This window comes from Mus caroli, unplaced genomic scaffold (assembly GCF_978045245.1).
Source record: "Mus caroli unplaced genomic scaffold, Mus_caroli_1 scaffold_8, whole genome shotgun sequence".
In the NCBI taxonomy this organism is placed as follows: domain Eukaryota; kingdom Metazoa; phylum Chordata; class Mammalia; order Rodentia; family Muridae; genus Mus; species Mus caroli.
The window spans coordinates 89850510-89867036 of NW_028227263.1; the positions used below are offsets into that span (position 1 = coordinate 89850510).

General features: G+C 39.1%; 1 protein-coding gene across 2 annotated transcripts in view; it reads left to right on the plus strand.

Moving 5' to 3' along the window:
* Gabrg3 (gamma-aminobutyric acid type A receptor subunit gamma3) overlaps nt 1–16527 on the plus strand; it is a 657289-nt gene that overhangs the window by 50754 nt on the left and 590008 nt on the right. For both annotated transcript variants that reach the window (XM_029479966.2, XM_021166877.3), the window contains exon 3: nt 3034–3101. In XM_029479966.2, coding sequence (XP_029335826.1) covers nt 3034–3101 — 68 coding nt within the window. The remainder of the gene's footprint in view (nt 1–3033; nt 3102–16527) is intronic.

Sequence of the window (16527 nt, forward strand, 5' to 3'; positions counted from 1 at the left end):
ACAATAGAATCTCTTCCATTCCACAGAGAACACTAATCCCTCCTGATGCTATTCTTTCCTACCTCTGTGAAAGATCTCATCCTTCTTTCAAGTGTGTAGGTCTTGGTTTCCAGATCCTTATTATGGCTATCTCTTACTATCTCTGTGTGTTTATTTATGTATAATTTATGACATATGTCCTAAAACTTGCCACCTTAATGACCTTTGTTGAAGTATAAGTTAGTGGCATTGGGTTGTGTCGTGACTATCCACCTCCTGAACTCCTTATCTTCCAGAACTGAAACTCTATACATATTAAAGCTTACTTCATCATTCCCCAGTCTACCACCCCTGGCAACCACCATTCCACTGACATCTCCATGAATTTGACAAGGTGGAAGTATCTCATATAACTGGAATTATGTAGTATTTGCCTTATAATAGGATCATTTATTCAACATAATGCCATCATCCTTCATCCATGGTATACCATGTGTCAAAATTTCATTCCTTTTGAAGATTGAATAAAATTCCATAATATTCCCCACTTTGGTTATCCATTGTTCTTTTGTGGACATAAGTTGTTCCTGCTTTTTCAGTTATTGTGAGTGGCCTTAGTGCAAGTGTAGATATACAAGTATCTACTGCGTCCTTCTTTGAATGTCTGTTCGTAAAATACCCAGATGTTGGATTGCTATGCCTTGCAGCAATTCTGTTTAATATTTTGAGAACTACTATCTTCTCATCCTCAGTGCCTGGGTCATTTTCCTTATCATTAATGGTGTTTAATTCTATTTGAGTATCCTGTAGGTGGCAGGGACTATTCTCTTTGTCAACATCACAATACACAACTTGCAAGTGCTTTTCCCATGATAAAGTGGCTATTTCATTCTGCTCTGCCTTTTGTACATGGGTTTAGATTTGGTGTAATGATATGTATTTATTTTTTGTTGTTGTCTGAGATTTTGATCTTGAATGCAAGACACCATCACAAAACTAAATATCACAATACCCACCCCTAGCTTGACTTCTATTATTTCTATAGTTTTAGGTACAGTGACTTATTTAAACTACTTTGAGTTTATTTTTGGATGTGAAGTGAGGTATTAGGGTCCAAATCTATTCCTTTGTTCTTGGATATCTAATTTTCCTAGCATTGCTTGCCAAAACACTGCTATTTTCCCTATTTAGATGTCTGATGACTGTGTTGAAAGCCTTTTGTCAGAACTGTATCTGTAGTGTCTGAATTATCAAGTGTGGCCTGTATGCTTCCTGGGCACAGCTGTCAGATGGCATTCTAAAAAAAATGCCACTGACATTATCATGACTTTGCTCAGCAACAGCTACTAAAAGCAGTGGTTCCCCCATCATTTATGAGTGAATGTGTGTATGCATGTGCCTATATTCCAAATGCCTCCTTAAACCTTTTGCTATGTGATTGCATTCAATACATTTCATAGTTTCCATTTTAAACCATTCAGGCTTTGTGTCTAAAAGCCCTTTTAATTTAATGAGATTAACAAACTCTGGAAATCCAGACTCTAATAAATACTCTGAAACAACCCCAAAGCCATTTGCGAAATGTCTTGGCTAATGTCACACAGTCTGCACAGCCTAATCTGAGGCTGTTGTGTGTGAAAACAGAACACTGAGGAATCCAGTGAAGGCAAAGAAAGTGGTATTTATCATTTTGATAATCAGAGAATCTTAGTTTTGGGTTTAGAGCACGCTTATCTGAAATTTGTCATGTGTATAGCAGTAGAATTGTGTTGAGGCTTTCGTCCAAAATGCCAACAGCTCTTTGGAACTAACACAGCCTGGTGGTGTTGACAGATGTTCACAGAGTTAGCTCAAATTCATGACAATTGTTTTCATCTCAGGAAAGCCTGAAAACTCCCATCCTAGCTATAGGTTTCTTAAGTTTATGAGCCTGGAAACTCAGATACCACTCAGTTCCAGAAGCAAAGTGTGGAGTCCATTTGTGAATGAACAGTTATTTAGCAAAACTGAAGGAGGCCCATTGAAAGAACACAGAAGCAAACAATCTTGTTTCCATGGAAACCTCATGCAAGAAAAGTTCATGCATCTTGTTTATATTCCTCCTGGGCAGACATATTCTGAAATTGGCTCTGTTCTCTCCTTCGTCGATCCCTGAATGGTGATAAAGAGGTTCCCTCCTGAAGAGGCCTTTGGACCCCGAGCTCTGCAATCTCTCCCTGTCTCCTCATTGGTGGTGTTCAGTTCCATCCCAGGCAAGGGAAGAGGAACTGGCCTTCTTGAACCTAAATTAGTCAATTAACCTGCAGTGTGTGCTAGTCACAGGAGCTGTGCACGCTCATACTTGTGTGACGCACACAGGATCTCTGCATCAACTTTAACCTGAATGTGTGCTGCTCATAGGAGCTGTGCACCCTTAATTTTAACTTGCAGTGTGTGTGCCACTCACAGGAATTGTACACCTTTATCCTTGAAAAAGGTCTTATTTTTATTCACATGATTTTTATTTTTTTGACTATAACATTGTAACTCTGCTCTAGACATGTGTATGTCTCCTTAAATGAAAATGGTGACAAGAAGCCATGTTTTCATTTTTTTTCTTTGCAGTTTGGAACCACTAAAACTTTGCTTTGAAACCGTAGGCTTTTTATCTACCACTGATATTGCTCATCTCATGATTTAGCTTTCTAGCAAGTTTGACATTAAATTATTTGTGCAGTGTCTCATATTTTATCTCATTTCTTTGCCATCAAAATCAACTTAAGTAACATAGAAAATCTTTATAGTCATCTGTTACTGGCAATTTGCAGTGGGGTAGCTGTCTTATTTCCCAAAAGCTCAATAAATATGAGTCAGGATCTCTCATCCTTTGAAGTTTTAAGAAGACAAGGTGAATTTAATTTTAAATGCAAATTAAGTCCCCAAGAGAAATCCGCCCACCTGAGCAGCATGGGCCTGTGTTGTTAATGGCCGAGGCTTCTACACACTGATTGGGTTGTGCTCTTCATGTTTCACTGTACCATAAAGTACTAACAGATATGTATTTTCCCCCCACAGTAAAACCAACTGTGATCGATGTGGACATTTATGTTAACAGCATTGGTCCTGTGTCATCCATAAACATGGTAAGAAGCACCTGTGTTTACCTTGGTAGCTCCTGTGAATCTTCATGCTTACAGTCTTCACTGGATTTCTGTTACAGTTTTATTAAGCAGATTTAAAGCCCACTACTGACTCAAGTGTCAAATGCCGTGGTATTGAAAATAGTCTTTAAGAAACAGAAGGGACAGTGTGACATCAACAGTGAGTCATTGCTCTGAAGATCAAAAACTTTTCCCATTCTTACATATATAGATAGCACTTGCCTTTCAAATGGAATTATTTAGGGTTGTGTACTCATTGGCTTTATGCAACCTCACTAATATTAGGGATGTACATAAGTCCAGTGAGAGAAGTCATTCCACATGGACAGTGCTTAGCTGCTAAGCATGTGATGCTGTACTAGAATGCATTACACCAAGCCACCTGACATATCTGCCACCTGTGGTGTGCCTTCTGATTAGATGATGTAGAAGTCCCATAGCAGGTCATTTGGTGATGTTAACAATGTCCTGAGTGGGGCTTCTCTGTGCCTAGTTCCTCAGAATCTAGGAGATGTATAAGAGAAAGGACAGGGGTTTTCCAGTATACCAGCATGTGTCTTCAGTTTGCAGTGTTTTGTGCATTGGATTAATACTAGCAAATCAGTAACAAGAGCATCTCTTTAGTTGCCAGATATTGAAAGTGTCTGTTTTTCATAGAAGGCATCCATGTCATGGTAAAATTAGGTTATATATGATTCTCTTTGAAAAAAACCTTAAAGATGTAGTTTATGGTAGAATGGAAGCATGCTTGAGGTTCCATGTGCAATCTGTGGCATCAAAAACAAAACCTCCAAACAGAAAAGTAATATCAATGTTATCTATAAGTATGAGCAGAGAGGTGAAATGAATTCAAGAAACTTGCTTCATACAACACATGGACTGGAAATGGCTGGTTTATTAAAAATGTAATCTTTCCTTACCTGGGAAGTAATTACTCAGCCAACTGTGCTGAGAAAGCACTCATTTTTAATGTATTTGGTTTTTACTCTGGGATTTAGTTTTGTTGTCCTTGATTCACACAACTTCTTAGCACCTTTGTGTCTCACTTTGATTTACCTCTAACACTGAGAGTTTCTCTGTAGACACAATCACACATCACTTTAGTTAGGATGGTACATTGGTGGGCCTGGAGGTTTATCAAGCTCTTGGAGGTTGAAAATGCACTTTCTGCTCATAATTATATTCTGGTTGGACATTTTTGTGTGGTAATAAAATGTTCCAGAAGATATGCCTAAGTGACATTACTCAGGGAAGACAAGAACTTCACCTAGGGTCAAACTCATTTCATGACAGATTAGCAGGTTGGCAGTGTTGGAACAGACTTTTCCAATGAAGTCAGCACGGTCATTTGCCAATGGGGGCAGCCTTGCAAGGTCCCTTGTGTGACTCAATAGGAGAGGAGTGAATGTTGGATAAGAAATATCCCTGGACCTGGAAGATTGAGGCCTGAGGAGAGATGGGAAAGTTCTGAGTTATATCTTACGTCTGTGAAAGTGTAAAAGCCTTCTTGAACATGTGTTCTATGAATTGGTACACATATCATAAGAAATCTTGGCAATTCTTGCTTCATCCTTTTATGAATTTTTTGAGATATGGTATCATGTGACTCTGTCTGTCCCTGGATTTTCTATGTAACCAAGATTTCCTTGAACTTCTGATCAGAATGTTGGGATTATAGGCATGTACCACCATTCTTGGTTTATGCCGTGCTGTGAATCAAACCCAGGGCTTAGTTTTGTGCATGCCTTTCTACCTTCTTCAGTCCTCATGTTAGAATTTAAATCTTGAATTCTGGCACTTCCACCAGATGGTAAAGAATGACCTTACTAAGGGATGGCAACATGGCTCAACAGGTAGAGGTATTTGTTGCTAAACCCAAAGACTTGAGTTCAGTTCCTGGAACTCACAGGTTGAAGGAATGAACCGATTCCTATAAGTCGTCTCCTGACTTCCATGCACTGTAGCATGAATGCTCGGATACACATGTATACACATATACACACACAATATGGGCACAAACACACAAATAAATAAATGTAACTTAAAAGTTTAAAAAGAGTGATCCTTCTCAAATTGGCATTGTGAGCCCTTCCAAAGAATGTGCCTATGTTTCTATGCTTCTTAGATTTCATATCTCCTACACTGAAGGGTATGCAGTACCCTTTTTTTCTGAGAAACGAAAACTCCTCTTTAGAAAACAACAAACAAGCTGAACCACAGTTGCATGTCACTCTGGAATAGTGACATGTTTAATATCACGGCTAAAGTTTTCTAAGGGATTCCTGGACCTGACTTCCTGAGGAAGAGATAAGATACCCTATCTTGACTCAATACCATCAAGCATAGGAATGAGCTAGAACATCTTTAGGAAACATATACATACCTGTCAATCTTGATGAGTACCTGTAATCCCATCACTAAAAGGCTGAGGCAAGAGGATTATGAATTTCAGACCTGCCTTGGCTATGTAGTGAGATTCTGTCTCAATAAAAAGCCAACCATCCAAAAACAAAAACAAAACAAAACAACAACGAAAAACAAAACAAAACAAAAACAAGGCTGAGGATATTGCAACATGGCAGAGTGCTTGCCTAGAATGTAGATGGCCTTGGCCTCCACATAAATCTGTAATTGCTATATTCTCTGTTAATGGATCTCTCTTTATTTCTGTTTACTCAATCATTAAATATTTGCTGCTGTATGTTTGGCATTATGCTCGGTGCAGGTAAGGCAAGGCAAAGAGAGTCCTGCTCTATGGGAGGCAAAGGCATAAATGTATCTGGTGCTAGAGTGAAGTTAGACCCACCTTTCATCTTGTGCGTAGGAGCATGATGGACCTCTTGAGAGACCTCCATGACCTCCTGAGACAATTTCAAAGAGGCCTCTCAAAAGTCCTTTTGCTGCTGGAGAGTGAGAGTCGCAAGAGACTCAATTCACATACTTGTAAGCCACACCATAATTTGAGAAAATAAGATGCTCAAAAGTGAAATGTGGACCTGGCCAAAAATGAAAAGTATTGAGGAGATAATTGACACTAAGTGGGTAATGAGGGTTGAGTCATCAGTAAAAGGTGGATGACAGAAATTAAAGCAACCCAATTACAGGAGGTATTATGAGGAAAGAAACATCATTTGGAGGTGTATTCTTCAGGGTTTCAGGATGTACGGTTTTTATTTATCTTTAGCCACAATGTTAAATTTTGATAATATACAATTTCCTCCAAATAGCTCCTTAGCAATCAGCAAATTAAGAAAGACAGTGGCTGTTAATACTGGCATCTCATGGGATTTTTATTGACTTTTTGAATACTGGGGTTTTAATTTCAGAACTTCCGGCTAGTCGGTGAAACAGAGTAGAGTTCAGTCCATTTCATAGACTGACGTTGATGTACTACTGTTGTTAATGCTTACTCCCTTTAGGACCAGAGAATATTCCTTTAGGCATAGTTGTCATAGCATCCTCTGTGTTGGCCACTGCAGTGTAGCTTGATGTGTGCAGCTCCTGGTAGACACAGATTCTTCAGGATCAAGAAAGCACATGTCAGTTCATTTTTGAGAATCTCTACTTGATGGAGCCTTTTCAGAAAGTTTCATCTCCAGGGTGTCGTACTGATGAGCTGCCCATTGTTCTTATCTGTGTTGAGTTCTATGAAGTGCCTTGGCATCTCCTGGGGGAGGATTCTAAATATGGCCAGCTTGGTGGTCACCTCAGGACATCCACAAGGCAATGGAGTGAAATGCAGCTGTGTATGCCGTAGAAATGCCACTTCGCCTAAGCACTAAAATGATGAGGGCTTAGAAGAATGTTGCAGGGTTAGGATTACATTTCCTTTCTAAAAGATAAAATATTTAGTTTTTGTCTCCAGAAAATTCGGACACAAAGTGGAGAGAACCCTGAAAGTGCATAGCTGACATATCTTTATTTAGTATCTACTTTGTCCACTAACCCTGGAAACCACTGAGCTGGTCTTATGAGAGCTCTGTACCTTTACTTTTCCCAGATGCTGCAGAACTGCTTTGTGTGGCTCCATGCTGATTCTTTCTTCCTTAAATGTTCTGTCACCAGGTCATCTATGGAAGCCCAATCACTGAGACTTAAAGAATAGCAGTTGGCTGAGAAGACAGAGCAACAGGCTAGACATCACTAGAATATACCTTGTGATATATAACCTTGTGACTTATAACTTAAGTATTCAGAACTGGTAGCATGCTGTGTGGGTCCTCTACACCCCTCAGCCTTTGCACACCAGTGGTCTCAGGGTATGGAGGAGATGTGGATCAGAGTCTCAGGTGGAAGTAAGTATGGAGGGCATAAGTGATCCAAGACACTGTTTTGGAAGACAGCATGATTCTTGAATGACTAGTTCATATAGCTGGAGTCGGTGGAGAGAGGAAGAAAAAGGACAAAGTAGAAAATGCACTAATTTGCATATTTGGACCCAATTGAAGACAGGCAAATATTAATTATGCACCAATTCAAAAAGCAAAGCTCAGGGGCTTTCCATGATTATCAGTTAGATTCGCAGACTGCCAGTCACATGATTTCTGAGAACCCAGTTCTCTGACAGGGAAACAGAAGCTTAACTGGTCCTATCATCACCTATCATGACATGGCCTTTATCCCTATGTGGTTGAGTAGGCCCAAGTCTGATTTGGGTAGGGAGTGGCCCTACTCCTGCTATGCTCTCTGAGACCTTGTCCTGGGTATGGACAGTGCTCTACCATCCCTTATCTGCTGTAGGAACCCATAATGCTGCACAGCCCTAAGGGTGATAGGAGAAAATTGAGGCCCACCAACCTCACTGTTGTTGTTCTCTTAGAGCAGAAGTTTTAAGGAGGGATATCAGACAGCATTGTTCACTCTACAGAGACTGATCATCCTGAAAGGTGATCTCTTGCTTTTTAGATTTTTTTCTAAAAGCATCCTGGTTCAAGGAAAACTAAAAGAAGTGATGGCTAAAGCAGCATGGGGCCTGCTTGCTTTTGTGTTTTTTTTTCCACCCAAGGTTTATAGCACTTTTGCAATTTGATACCCTACATTCATGTTTGAAAAAAAGTTACTCTATTTTGTATTTTGTTGTCGTTATTATTGTTATAATAATATATACACATATACGATATATATATATATATGTATATATATAATTGCTACACTGTGATTTTTAGGTTCTGGTAAACACTGTGTGATGAAGAAATAAGGGCAAGTAACATATTCAAGACCATGGATATTTATTTCTTTGTGGAACAAAAATATTGGTTACGGTCAAGATACAGAGTCAATCTATCAATCATTAATGAGTACAGTATAGTGCATATGAACCTTGGGCATTATCATGAGTCTAGTCATCCACAGAAGCATGGGTAACCCTGAAGAATATCATGTTAAACCAGACAAGAAAGACAAATACCCATGATCCCACTCTTACATAAGTATTCAAATGTTATTTCTTAAGAGGGTAGGAAAGTTAGTGTCAAAGTATAGGTAGAAGATAGTGGAAAGGGAAGGGGAGAAGTTCAGCAGTGGTACAATGACCACTGACAAAATGAACAAATTCTGACATCCAGAGAGCACAACCTACACAGGAGTGTAGAACACCTCAAGAACCAGAAATGAATGAAGGTGTTCTCACTGTTATCTCTCACATTGCCTCCTCATTTCCTCCTCATTTCTTGTATTCTGTGATTCCAGACACACGAAAGCTCCCATATCCCACTTTGTCCCTATTGTCTGTACTCTTTCACCCTCCCTTTCTGCTCTATACTATACTTGGTACCAAGCTTTCTTAATCACCTTTTAATTGCCAAGTCTTTTCTCATCTGGTCCAGTAATCAATAGAAGCTATGTATCTATTCACTTCTAAAGTTTAGTAATTTGGGTTGTAAAGTTGTGGTCTGATTCCAACAGTGGCTCATTTGGGAAGTCTCCATGTTGCAATCCATTTTCTTACATATGTAGATCATTAAACTCAGATAAAGTAACAATCATATCTGACCAATTCTGGTTCTCATTCTGTTGTATTGTTTGATTTTTCCTTCACAGCATGCCAGGCAGTGTTTATTGAGCATCAGAATGTGTTAAGTTGTATTCCACACCTCTGTGCATGTCTGTGACAGTGTAAGATGCTTGTTGTCTTGCTGAGGCTCAGTTTGACACTGGTATCTCCATTTTCTTAGGTGCAGTTCTTCAGAGGTGTCACCTGAGGGCCTTTCTCTTATACTCAATGCCACGATTGTCCCTATGCTGAGCAGTTAAGTCAGCAAATGTGTTGAGAGGAAACTATTATTTTGGGGGTTATTTCTGTCATTGTTTACTTTTTCTTTCAGCACTTGGGATAAAGTACAGGGCTTTATGTACGTACACCAAGCTGAGCTACAAATCACAGCCTTTTAATGTTTTAATTTTGAGGTAAGATCTCACTGAAAGGTACCCAAGCTGGCCTGAAGGTCACTCCACAGCCCAGGTAGATAGAGATTTTGCAGTTTCCTCACCTCATCCTTCAAAGTAGTTGGACTCACAGCCTCTAGGCTCAGTTATGTTACTTGCTTTCTGGGAACTTGAGGCTATTCCTTTTTTACTTCATGGTAGCCCCAAACTCTGTGTAAAATCCTGATTTCCTCATACTGGCTGCTGTTCTCTCCCTTACCTCTGTGCCTTATATACTACTCTAGCTTGAGACAAATCTTTAGGAAATATTTCAAAGGAATACACTTTCTTTCTGTATACCTGTCCTCTGACTATTTTAGACTCTTTTATATTTTACCTGAGATTTCTTTGATCCTTAGGAGTATTGTTGGTCTGTTATAATGAATGCCATAAAAGCTATGTAACTTGATTTGATAAGTTATCAAATGCAGCCTAGGTCAGGCTTGGACTCATGTAGCCAAAAATAACTGAACTTCTGAGCCTCCTGCCTCCACCTCGAACATGCTGGGATTACAAGTGTGCATGACCACCATGCCCAGGTCATGCGATAGTAGAGTTCAGACTCTGGCTCTCAAGCATGTTGGGCAAGAATGTAAAGTTAATTTATTTGTATTAACATGTGCTAATTTTTCACATGTTAACTTACATGTGTTTACATCATGTTTTCACATGTAATTCAATGCATGTTTACATCATGAACTGATTGCAGACAACCTTCCTTTATCTGCCTTGTAACTTCTTCCTAAACTCTTGTTACCAGTATCCTTCATTCTTCAAAGAACTAGAATAAACAATGTCAAAATTATTATGAGGGCATAGAAACCAAACAGCCAATACCATAATGAACAAGTGATACCTTGTTCATGACAGAAACATTGTAATACCTAATTTTAAGACACAGTGCAGAACCATGATATACAAAGGGCCATGAGGTTGGCATTAGACATAAATTTATACACAAATGGAACAAAATACTGAGCCCAGTATTAAACATAATGACTACAGCCAACTGATTCTCAAAAACAGCATCAAAACATACTGAAGAAACCACAGCTTCATTGACAAATTGAAGAATTGAAGATTCATATAGAATGAGACTCATAAAATGAGACTTGAAGTTCATATGGAACAAGGTTAATTTTAAATATTCACACAAGTAATTTGGGGCAAGAGCTAACCCTCCAAAAATGTTACTCACGACATTGCTTTCTTGACTTGAGAGTCTCTTGGACTACTCTCAGGGATATTGAAGAAGAAAGGGTTTTCTCGTACCTAGTGTTTCTGTTTTTTTGCCATGAAAAGCTAGGCTTTAAAGGGAAGTAAATAAAGTTAATTATGTATATCTTCTAGAAATATATGCTTTAGGGAAGCATACATCTCTTTTTGTATCAGTTAGCCAAGAACTAGTCACATAGGTGGCTTCAATATTCTTTTAAGAAATAAGAGTCTGAGCCAGGTGTAGTGGTGCATTCTGGAGGCAGAGTCAGGCTGATGTCTACAAGTTTGAGGCCAGCTTGGTTTACGTAGTGTCAGCTAGAGCTATATAGTGAGACCATGTCTGAGAAAAAAGAAAGAAAGAAAGAGAGAGAGAGAGAGAGAGAGAGAGAGAGAGAGAAGAAGGAGGGAGGGAGGGAGGGAGGGAGGGAGAGAGGGAGGGAGGGAGGGAGGAAAGAAAGAAAGAAAGAAAGAAAGAAAGAAATAAAGAAAGAAAGAAAGAAAGAAAGAAAGAAAGAAAGAAAGAAAGAAAAGGAAAGAAAGGGTGAGTCCGAGCTCAGGCCCCTCACCTTCTATCTCAACTGCATAGTGTTCAATGGTATCATAGAAGAGGGCATCCCCAAATTAAAGAAACACATAGCAATACTCATAGAGATACAAAAGCGTATAGAATGCTAAATTAGCAGGAAAATCGTCTGTGTGGCACAGTATAATCTAAACACTAACTATACTGAATAAAGAAAAGTCATTGAAAGTTGCAAGAAAAGATTAACAATACATAATTTTAAAAATATATTGAAAAATACAAAACAAACAAAACAAAAAACAAAAAACTGACTTGCCAATGGAAGCTTTAAAAATCAGAGGGCTTGGAGCTTTCTAAAGACAACAGATGCCAACCCAGACTACCAAACAAGACCATCTGCCATAGATGAAAGTAAAAGAAAAAATTTTCATGATATAAACATACTAAAAGAATTTATGTCCAATAAATCAGCCCTACAGAGAATACCAGAAGCAACAATTTGGAATGAAGAGAGAAAGAAGCGTACTCAAGAGGCTACAGAAAGAAAACAAATAAAGCTAGAATTTCCAGAACACAAAAAGAGAGAGTCGGAAATCAATAAACAATGGCGTCCTCAACTCCTCAATCAAAATCAAAGGATATTGGTTATGAGAGTAAGATCCTATAGCTGAAGGTGCCATATTCTTATGTCACTGAACACGTAGAATTGGTATCCAAGTAGGAAGTTCTCCACTACTGATTAACATTTATGATGCTGGAAGATTATTTCCATGCTACCTGAGGATAAATCATCAGTATCACCCAGCTATGAACCTAGCAATCTATTGGCAAGATATACATGAACAATATGTTATGGTAATAATCAACCATTTTGTGATTGGCTTTAGGATCCACTACATGAGATTGGACCCATATCTGACACTGCTAAAGTGGCTGAGAGGCTGAAACTAGAGAGGCCATGAGGCATAAGGGGAAACCTACTACTATTATTCTGATAAACAAACATAGCATACAATGATTCATAATGGTATATCCCTGTATTGATGTAGACAAATGCATCATCAGAGATCCTTCTTTTTCAGGAGATGGCAATTAATGCAGAGACACAGGCCTGGACAATGTGCAGAGTGAGACTCTGGATTACTGAGTTCTAATGAATCATCTGTATCAATCCTGCACCCCTCAAGGCCCAGGGATCTATGTGAAAGGAGAAGCTTAAAGAATATAAGAACAGTAATAGATGGATAACTCCAAGTACAGTGTCTTACAGATAAAACAGGGCTGATGTACACATAAACTTACAGAGTCTATGACAGTATCTTCAAGACCAATATAAGTTTAAGCCAGACAAAAATTTCAGAAGAGACAGAGGGGGCACTTCCAAATTCCTACTATGAACGTAAAGTTATTCAAATAACAAAACCAACTCTTGTTGAACATATATGCAAAAATTCTCAGTGTATTATTTTTATGTTGAATATATACATATATCAAAAGAACCCTCTACTATGATCAAATTAGCTTTATCCTGGCTGTACTGGGAAGATTCTGCTTATGTAACTTAATAAATATAATAAATCATATATAATCATATAAATGGAGTTAAAGTGATATGATCTATTCAAAGGTGCAGAAAAGACCTTTGACAGAATTCAACATAAAATTATTGTAAAAGTTCTAGAGAAAATGTAAAATAAGGAAAATGTTCAATAAGAAAAAATTTTAAAGAATGTTCTAGAGAGAATAGATATGAAAAGGACATACCTCAACATAACAAAGATTATACACGACAAACCCTAAACCAACATTATCCTAAATGGAGGAAAAGCAAATCAATGCAATCCCATGGATTGCCTATTACCCCTACTCCCTTTCAACAAAATTCTTGAAGTGACAGCTATAGAAACAATGCAAGAGAATGAAATTAAAGGGACACAAATGAGAAAAGAAGCCAAACCATTCCTATTTGTAGAAGACATGGAATTATGCATAAATATTCCCCAAAATTCCACAGAAAACTTCTAGAAATGATCAATACTTTCAGAAAGTGGCAGGATATACAATCAGTTTGCAGAAATAAGCATATGCCAATAGCAAACATGAGGTCATAGCATCACTCCCATTTATGAAAGGCTCAAAATGAAATATGAAATTAACCTTACCAAAGAGATAAAATACCATTATATTGGGAACTTTAAATGCCTGAAGAAAGGAATTGAAGACACTAGAAGATGTTACCCCCCCCATGGTAATGTATTGGTATAATTAATATTATGAAAATGACCATTCTACCAGAAGCATTCATAAAGTCAGTGCAGTTCCAGTCAACACCCCATAAGGTTATATAGAAGATTAGAAAAACATTCTTCAAATTCATATGGATCCACAAAATGCACTGAAGAGGCAAAGAAACCCTAAGCAAAAAATAACAATATTGGAGGGCTTGCCAGACTATATTTCAAGCTATATTGTAGAGTCATAGTGATAAAAACAGCATGGTATCAGCACAAAAACAGATGGATCAATCGATGAATCAAGATAGAAGACCCAAATTAATGTACATAATTAGAACCATCTAGTATTTGGCAAAGATTTTACACTGTGAACATCTTCAGCATCTTCAATAAATGGTTCTGGGAAAACTGTATTTCACACACAGAATAATTAAAGTAGACATAGGTATCACACACACACACACACACACACACACACACACACACACACACATGACCTACAGGTGAACTGTATGCCTCAGTGTGAAGCTAGAAATTCCAAAAGTCCTAAAAAAAAAATAAAAGCATAGACAGTGATATCCTACAAGATATATGCTCAGAAAGGACTTTTGATTAGCACTACATTTTACTCATGATTTAAGATCAATAATTGATAAATGGTGCTTCATCTATATGACATCTATTCATATGATAGAAGAATAATATTCATATTATACAAAGAACAGTGGACACACACACACACTCCAAAAATAAGACAAAAAAACAATTAAAAATTGGATCTGAATAGAAGAAGAAATAAAAAACAGATAATAAATTCTCAGAAAGTGTTCATCATCTTCAACCATAATGGAAGCAACACTTAAAGCTATTCTGAGATTTCATCTTACCCCACTCAGAATGGATAAAATCAAGAAAGAAAACTGACAACAAGACAACAAATGCTGGTGAGGGTATGGAGCAAGAGGAACTCTCATTCACTGTTGGTGGGAAGACAAACTGTGTACACACTCGGGAAATGAATGTGGAGAATTCTCAGATAGCTAAAAATAGATCTACCATATGACCCAGCTTTTTCTGTCCATGGCATATGCCCAAAAGATTCCATGTACTAGCAGTATTCTCTTCACAATAACTAGAAAATGGAAACAACCTAGATGTTCTTCAACTGATGAACAGATACGAACATGTGGTACAAATTCACAGTGGATTTTTATTTTGGTATAAATAAAAATGAAATGAAATTTGCCAGTAAATGGATAGAGCTGGGCAATATCATACCTAGTGTGTTAATCCAGACCAATATAGAGCAAATAACTGCCTGAAGTAACCAGAGAAGCCAGTAAAATCAAAAGGGACCTTGGGGTGACTGGGGATGAGAAGTATAGGGAGGAGACAATCAGGGCACAGATGCTGTTAATGGGGGCATGGGAATACCCAGAGGGGATACTTTTCTTGGCAAGGGAGAGTTGGCACACTATGGATAGGGAGGAAAGAGAGCTAAATAACAGGAAGGGTGTTTGAAAATGTCATAGACAATGTGCCATTTTATAAGCTTATTTAAAAAATAAACATTACACACACATACACAAACACACACACACATATATATTTTAATGGAACACACAAAGTGATAATGTTCCTGCAAGATCTATTTAACAAGCTCCCTGTCTAGTGTTGGGCATTGGGCTATACACAGACAATCTGGTTTCCAGTCAAGTTGAAGTCTGAACCCTGGGACCCGGTGGTGATAATTCACCTACATGGGACAGAAGGAGTTCTCTCATGTCTCCTGGAACTCTGGCTCCTGTTGAAGTTACCACCCTCTCAGCCCCTACAGGAGAATCATGGCTAGTAGTCATTTAGGCAATGTCTCTAAATTCCTCCCCTAAGTTACCTAGCAACAGTAAAGATACAGCATACCAGAAGAGGGGCTGTTTGGCCCCTCCTCACTCTCTTGCTCTCTTACTCTCCCCTCCCCTCCCCTCCCCTCCCCTCCCCTCCCCTCCCCTCCCCTCCCCTCCCCTCCCCTCCCCTCCCCTCTCCTCTCCTCTGCTCTCCTCTCCCCTCTCCTCTCACTCTCTCCTCTCTATCACTCTGCCTCTCTCTCCCTCTTACTCTCTAGCCTCTCTTCTCACTCTCTCCTTTCCTTCTTCTCTCCTCTTGGCCTTAGCTGGTCTCTCTCTCTCTCTCTCTCTCTCTCTCTCTCTCTCTCTCTCTCTCTCTCTCTCTCTCTCTCTCTCACTCTCTCTCTCTCTCTCTCTTTCTCCTCCTTCTCTCTTTCCCCCTTCCTTTCTATAATAAAGCTCTAAAGTCATAGACTGTTTCTGTTCATCAAGGCCCACTGCACAGACTCTCGCCTGGCCTGTGTGGACACCTCTCTCCCTATGCCCTCTCTCCCATAACTCTGGGGCTACAGGGTGTCACTCAGGGGCCCCTGGTCGGAGGCTGCCCCTTATCCACCCCCTGTCGAGTGGGGTCAGTGGCTTATTATTATACCCACCAGGGGCAGAGTGGAAAGCATCTGGCAGCCCTCCCGAGTCCACCTGCCCAGAGCATAGGAGGAACTCTGACCCAGAGCCAGCTAACCTCCCTCTCCCCTTCTTTCCCCTGTCCCCCTTTAGTTCCCACACTCTAGTGCTATGCATGGAAAACTCCCTTAAAGTTTTTCTTCAGGGGAATTGTCATTATCCTTGGTTTACTTGAAGAACTTGAAGGTAAGGTCCTGTTGTCAAAGACACTATACAGTTTTGGCACGAGATTTGGAGATACTTAACTAGAGCTGTTCTGGAACCCTCTATGCAAGTTGCCAAGATGAGAAACAGTGAGTTGTCCCAACAAGCTATAAAGTTGAGAACCAGAGTAATGACTGGCCTGGGAAGATATATCCAGCAGTGCAGTGGTGACATCTTTATCTTGGTGGCAACCAACAGCTGTCTAATCGGACTTAAGGCTCACCCAATATCAAAAGATGGCCTAGTCGGCCATCACTGGAAAGAGAGGCCCATTGGAC